Source organism: Lacerta agilis, chromosome 3 (genome assembly GCF_009819535.1).
Source record: "Lacerta agilis isolate rLacAgi1 chromosome 3, rLacAgi1.pri, whole genome shotgun sequence".
In the NCBI taxonomy this organism is placed as follows: Eukaryota; Metazoa; Chordata; class Lepidosauria; order Squamata; family Lacertidae; genus Lacerta; species Lacerta agilis.
In genome coordinates this window covers 107,663,986-107,670,848 of record NC_046314.1, presented here as the reverse complement: position 1 = coordinate 107,670,848, position 6,863 = coordinate 107,663,986, and the positions used below count along the sequence as shown (strand labels likewise).

Below are 6,863 nucleotides of genomic sequence, written 5' to 3'. Positions count from 1 at the left end.
TAACTAGGCAATCACAACACACACACCCCCCCCCCCCAAGAAAGCAAGCAAGAAAAAACATGCCCCTTTGCCTCTGCTGTAAGCCCGGCTGGATTCACCGGACCAGCCCAATGAGCAGTAACCCTCTGTAAGGATTTCCACAACCGGACTTCTGTCCCCCCCTACAAGACTGACTCTGGAGAGGTTAGGAGAAACCCCAGACCAGCACACAGGAGGAAGGGGACTGTTCCACCTGCCAATATGTAACACTTGCAAAAAGAGAATGACTGGAAGAGTGCAATGTTGCATTCCACGCAATGCATGCAAAATAAAGCAAGAGCTTTATCTCTGCCCATGGGGCCACGAAGTCGGACACGACTAAACGACGACAACAACCATGTACTATAACACAGGCATGTCCAACAGGTAGATCACTGGACTTCTGTGGTAGATCACCGGAAGATCAGTGGCTCCCCCCCAACCCCCAAAGAAGCTAAAAAACTTTGGCTCCCCTAAAAAAAGCTCAACATCTTTGTCCTGCACCCCTAAAATGACCTGAACCACCAAAAATAGGGCTTTCCTTCTTAAAAAAAAAGCTCAATGTCGCTTTCCTCTTCCCTAAAGCTCAACAACTTTTACATGAACCCCCCAAAACAGGGCTTTCCTTTCTAAAAAAAGCTCAACTTTGACCTGAACCCCCGAAAAGGGGGTAGATCACTGCCAGTTTTTAACTCTGTGAGTAGATCGCATTCTCTTGGAAGTTGGCCACCCCTGCTACAGAAACAATTGCCCTCATTTTCTGTACAAAAGGGACATTTGGAATAGATAAAAAGGTAACTTGTAGTATTTCATTTTTGGATCAGAGCAAGTATTTTACAATACTAAACAGGTAAGATCCAAGGCAGTTCAGTTGGTTAGAGTGTGGTGTTGATAATGCAGAGGTTGTGGGTTCAATCCCCATATGGGCCAGCTGCACGCTTTAGTTGAGATTCCTGCATTGCAGGGAGTTGGAGTAGATGATCCTCCGTGTCCCTTCCAACGCTACAATTGTATTATTCAATTAAACAAACAAAGCAAGAGTGTTTGTACTGGTCAAGAACTGCACAGAGGGCTGGCTCTAAAGTTGCCTCAATTGTTAACAGATATGAGACAGAAAGGGCTTTCACTGAAGTTTCTTAGAAAGGTGCTATCTTTCCCATCAGCAATGCTCATGAGTAGCCCCATGTCTTCCATTTATCTACTTCCCCCTCCTCTCTGGTCCATTTAGCAAACATGTTGGAGCCACTGCTTTGCACACTCATGTAACCAAAAAAAACCACAGCAAAATTTAAAGCAACTTTTAATTATTACAATAGACACATTTACTTGTCTTCTGGTTTGTTGAAGCAGTATGTCAAGCAGCACTTGCCACAGTAATGTCTGTCAAAGTGGCTAGCCATGAATACTCCAGCCCCACATTCCTCGGAGGGACACTCGCGCCGCAGACGGCTGATTTTCCCATTCTCATCCACCTGCAAGAAGAAAGGCTTTAAATCGCACTGCGTTATTTTCCATCTCCCTTGGAAAAAATACAGAAGCTTGACTTATGCAGTCCAGACCACCACTGCCTGCAATTTTTAGAAACACCAGCTTATCATTTAAGGTTACACTCTTAAACCTGACAAAATTTATCCAAGCAGGGTGACCATATTTGTTTAAGCATTAAATGCAAGAAAATAAGTTATGCCCCCCAAACACCAACAATTTAGCATAACTAAATGCCCTAACCAGTACTATTAATCAGTTGTGCTCATGCATTTTCAAACAGACTTAAAGGTTACATTTGTCACCAGAAGACAGGCTCATGCTGGCTTTCTAACTAAATGCAGAAACAGCCATCAGTAGACAGAATCTGTATCTTACAAGAATCCACAAGCTCTTAATAGGCAATTAATTACCGCTGACCCAGTATGTCAATTCCCACCTGAAGTTGCTCTTACCTTGTAGTACTTAAGGACAGCGAGTTTCACCTTCTTTCTCTTATGCTTATTCTTTTTAGGAGTGGTGTAAGACTTCTTCTTCCTCTTCTTTGCTCCACCACGAAGTCTCAGCACAAGGTGAAGGGTTGACTCCTAGTTTTAGAAAGCAAACAAAGGACACACAAACTTTGACAGCTGTTGTGATGCAACAGTTAGGAGTTGGGATGGACACAAGAAACCAAAATATTGGTTCTCTGCTCAGCCACGAAGCTTAATGTATAGCCCTGGACAAGTTGCTTAGCCCAGCCTACCTCCCAGACCACCCTGTGCTCTTTTAAGGAAGAGTGAGATAAAGAGTAGCAAATGGATAAAATACCAAAGCACACAACTGGCACTTTGCTGATGCACTAAATAGACAGGAAATAATCTCAATGACTGGTAAATACTACAGAAGTCATTGGGTTGCATTAAATGGAGTTGCGCCCAGCAACTAGAAGGGCTTGTGTGAGAAGCAACTCCCCCTGAAGCCCTCTGCATACACACCCAAATTCTGTGAACTGTGCTGGATATTTCTCTCTCTCTCTCTCTCTCTCTCTCTCTCTGTGTGTGTGTGTGTGTGTTTGAGAGAGTATTCCAGAAACTGAGAACAGAGAAGTTTCAAGAAGAAGCAGAAGGCTGCGATTGTTTTGTCTATGCAAGGACTTCTGTGGGAACTGCTCTTTGGACATGCACAGTGTGACTGGAAATGCTGATAACAATGGTTCTGTGTAACTTCTTGTGAGTCTCTTGTTTGCGCCTTGCGGTGAGAGAAGCAGAGTGTGTGTCTTGGACTCTTCCTGGACTATAAGCATGCCTTGACCATAGCAGTGGCGAATGTCTGTACATATTTGCTACCAATATGCATTTATGCCTGTCAAGGATACTTCTACACTCGAGTGAATCTTTATGGCGTCCATGAGTGTTTATTGCCTACTGTGTGTACCTTCAACCCCAAAGACGCTTCCAAGGAAGGAGCTGCTTTGAGATGTAACTCTGCAGAGTATGGATACTGGCACACATGCGCAGCTCAAATGATGCAGGACCCAATCCTTCTAAATGATTGATTGATCCAACAAACTGCTCTGGGATCCTTGGATGGGAAGCAGCATATGAATGATTTTAATGAATAGATCTGGAGAAGGTCCTCTAACCCTCCAGAGTAGATGTAAAACTTGGGGTGTGTGAGAGAGAGAGCAGAAAATTGCTTCCCTCCCCACTCTGCTGATATAACTCTTACTGTCAGCTGAATAATACTGCTGGATGCAACCTACTGTGTTTTTCAAATCCAAGTTTGCTACGGTCACCTTTTATTTGATCAGGTCAGCACAACTTCTGATATTTAGGATAAGCTAAAGTCCAGTATGCAGGGACTCGGGTGGGGCTGTGGTCTAAACCACTGAGCCTAGGCCCTAGGAATTGCCGATTGGGAGGTTGGCGGTTCGAATCCCCGTGACGGGTGAGCTCCCGTTGCTCAGTCCCAGCTCCTGCCCACCAAGCAGTTTGAAAGCATGTCAAAGTGCAAGCAGATAAATAGGTACCGCTCCGGCGGGAAGGTAAACAGCGTTTCCGTGCGCTGCTCTGGTTTGCCAGAAGCGGCTTAGTCATGCTGGCCAGATGACCTGGAAAAACTGTCTGCGGACAAATGTCAGCTCCCTCGGCCAGTAAAGCGAGATGAGCGCCGCAACCCCAGAGTCATTCGCGACTGGACTTAACTGTCAGGGGTCCTTTACCTTTTTAAAGTCCAGTATATTCAGTTCACTACGCTTTTTGTATTCATGTAATTAAACCTCCAGCTTTGTTGTTACTAAGGTTCTGTGTGCCTTTAAAGGCAGACAGGTTTAGGTGCTAGAAGGAAAAGGGCATTTTTCATGAAGTCTCCATCTTTAGGAGAGGCCCACAGCCAACAGTTATATGCTATTAACAATGAGTATGTGGGACCAATGTCCGCCTGCTGCCACCACCTGGTCATCTTATCTTCTGGAAGCAGAAGGATTCATTCTTCTGGTTCAAGTTTACAGCATGCTCTTGCATTTTATGGTTTAACAAATAGATGGGGTTTCACAATGGGACTCCCCCTACTGAAACTGACTGGGATTGGGAGAACCCCCAGAACAGGCCAGGTGGAGGGAGGAACATTCCACCTGGCAAGCTGAAATGTCTGTGCAGACAGAATGTTTGTAACAGAGCAACAGTAAATTCCATCCACTGTATTAGAACACTTAGTACATACCTTTTGAATGTTATAATCAGACAGAGTGCGCCCATCTTCCAACTGTTTTCCAGCAAAAATCAATCGCTGTTGATCAGGAGGAATTCCTAATAGAGAAAAAATGGTGGAGTATGAGTCACTGATTCAGTGGTACCTCAGGTTAAGAACTTAATCTGTTCTGGAGGTCCGTTCTTAACCTGAAACTTTTCTTAACCTGAGGTATGACTTTAGCTAATGGAGCATCCTGCTGCCACTGCACTGCTGCGCTATTTCTGTTCTCATCCTGAAGCAAAGTTCTTAAACCGAGGTACTATTTCTGGGTTAGCGGAGTCTGTAACCCGAGGTACCACTGTATTTATAAGAACATTCAGCTCTAGACAGTACCACTATATTAATAAGAACATTCAGCTCTAGACAGTACCAGGGCAATTTACAATACATTAAAACCAACTAAACAAGTTTAAACTAAATTAAATAAAAATGCTTAAAACAAAGACCAGAAAACAAATGAAAAAAATCCAGACCTCACAAGAAGTGTACACAGCCCTGCCTCCTCCCCGCAGCAGCTGCTTGGTCAGCTGACCACAGTCCAGTGGACAAGGCGTTAAGTCTCTGTAAACTGAGCATGGGCTTTTGGAGTCTAACATGCCTTTCTCTCAATGTATTCATGCCAAGTCATTTATGTTAAGACACATTATTTAGTTTCCGATTATGTCAACAAACACCTTTTTGTTCCAGACTAGCTACTTAGGCGTTTATGCTTTTTTAGTGTGTTTCCATCTATTTATTATCCTTTGGGAGAAAGCAAAATAAGCCTCATTCTACATGTACCCCAATTATACTTGCTACCTTTTATTTTACAGTATTTTTAAATAAAGAAGGCATCATTCCTAGCTGTATCCTATTTGCTGCAGCATACTGAATTGACCCTGCAAGCATTATCCTATCACCTCCTTGAAGACCAAATGTGATGGAAAAGAATGGTACAGGTAAACAGAGAATTGTAGCAAGGAAGCTTTACTCCATAGTAGAATAATTTTAAAACCACAAGTTCCAAAACAAAAGCAACACATACCTTCCTTATCCTGAATCTTGGCTTTGACATTTTCTATAGTATCAGATGGTTCAACCTGTTTATAAAAATAAGTCACCATTGAATTGCTTTACAGACTTAAAACAGTTATAAATTCATTACTGCTCCCATCCAGGCATTAGAACAGTACATGCGTATTAGCTCAGTGACTTTGTTTAGACTAGCACTTCTTAAAATACACACACAGCCATGGACAAGACAATGATGATTAACGGGCCAAACATTGAGTTCTTGTCATATTCTCTGTAGCAACATACAAACACCAATCCTTCTCCTGTACTTTTAACAGCAGTTTTAACACACAGGAGACAAAGCTTTTCACAGCACAGATATAAAATGCTAGAAAAAGGTTGATGTTTGGCTTATCAGCTGTCTCCCTTCCCATCACCAGGCTAGAATGGAAAGAATGCACACCTCCTTCTCAAACCTTTCCTTTCAGCAACAGCAAATAGTAGAGGCAAAGAAGGCGGCTATATTATTCTGCTGCCTGGGTTCTTTGTTCAGATATAAAAACACCCATCTTTATTTGTGGGGACATGGAATGGGGACAAGGGAGGAGATAAAAAAAAGTGCATTCACCTTACTAATTGACTTTATATACTGCCCTATACCCGGTGGCAGCCATGGCCACCAATTTAGGCAGCTTTAAAAGCAAATAAGAGAAATGGAGAACAAGGGCTATCAATGGCTACTAGTCACCATGCCCACACACCAACTGCACAACCAGAAGCAGCATGCCTCTGAATACTGGGTGTTGCTGGGTAGCATCCAGCTGTGATGGAACTGTTGTGGCCTTCGGTTAACGCAAAAAATGGGTAGGAAGGCCTTTGAGTCCGGAAAAGAGAAGATGGGACAGCCATCTTCATATATCAAGGAGCAAGCTCGTTTTGGAATAGGGACCTGAATCGATGGATTCAAGAAAGGAGATTCCGTACCAACATCAGTTAGGACCTTTCTGCTCGGGAGGTGGGGGGGGCTCTCCTCCTTCCTTGGAGGTTTTTAAGCAGAGGCTGGTTGGCCATCTGTCAGGGGTGATCTAGTTGAGATTCCTGCATTGCAGGGGGTTGGACTAGATGACTCCCAGGGGTCCCCTTCCCACTCTACGATTCTGTGATTCTATGAGCCACAGGCTTTGTCTCCCCCCCCCCTTTTCTTTTTGGGAGGGAGGAATGTAACTGCGCAAAATCCTCCATTTCCCTCGAGGCCACAAACTACCGGGAGGGAGTGGGAAGAAAGGGCTGGAAGCCCAACTCTGGGGACACGAGGCGAAGAGCCAGAGGCCCGAGGATCAGCGGCCTTGCTCTGAACCCATCATGTGGTTTCTTCCCTTCCTCACCTCGAGGGTGATGGTTTTCCCAGTCAGGGTTTTCACGAAGATCTGCATGGCGGCGGCCGTTGGACCTGAGGAAGCAACGAGAGCGAGAAATGAGGCGAAGGAAGGATGAGGGAAACGAAGAATCAGGCCCCGCACAGAGCAGCCACTCACCAACCACCCGCTCCCGGAATGGCGGACGCCGGAAAGAGAACCCGCTCGGCCGCGCACGGGGTTTCCAAGGGCTGGGGAGCGGGGCGGGTGGCGGAAGGA

At 44.8% G+C, this 6,863-nt stretch overlaps 1 protein-coding gene across 1 annotated transcript; it reads right to left on the bottom strand.

Moving 5' to 3' along the window:
* Positions 1-1,301: 1,301 nt before the first annotated feature.
* RPS27A (ribosomal protein S27a) lies at positions 1,302-6,859 on the bottom strand. The gene is made up of 6 exons (XM_033145100.1): positions 6,765-6,859; positions 6,615-6,679; positions 5,261-5,315; positions 4,207-4,292; positions 1,959-2,090; positions 1,302-1,490 (listed from the first exon to the last, which is right to left on the bottom strand). The coding sequence occupies exons 2-6, from the start codon at positions 6,660-6,662 to the stop codon at positions 1,341-1,343; spliced, it is 471 nt and encodes a 156-aa protein (XP_033000991.1). The 5' UTR covers positions 6,663-6,679; positions 6,765-6,859; the 3' UTR covers positions 1,302-1,340.
* Positions 6,860-6,863: the final 4 nt, after the last annotated feature.

Bases quoted from the DNA above. Each gene is read 5' to 3' on its own strand.
- RPS27A (XM_033145100.1), bottom strand. From the start codon at position 6,662: ATGCAGATCTTCGTGAAAACCCTGACTGGGAAAACCATCACCCTCGAG. The intron at 5,316-6,614 runs GTGAGGAAGGGA...TTTTATAAACAG, and splicing joins GGAAAACCATCACCCTCGAG to GTTGAACCATCTGATACTAT. The intron at 4,293-5,260 runs GTATGTGTTGCT...TTTCTCTATTAG, and splicing joins CAAGATTCAGGATAAGGAAG to GAATTCCTCCTGATCAACAG.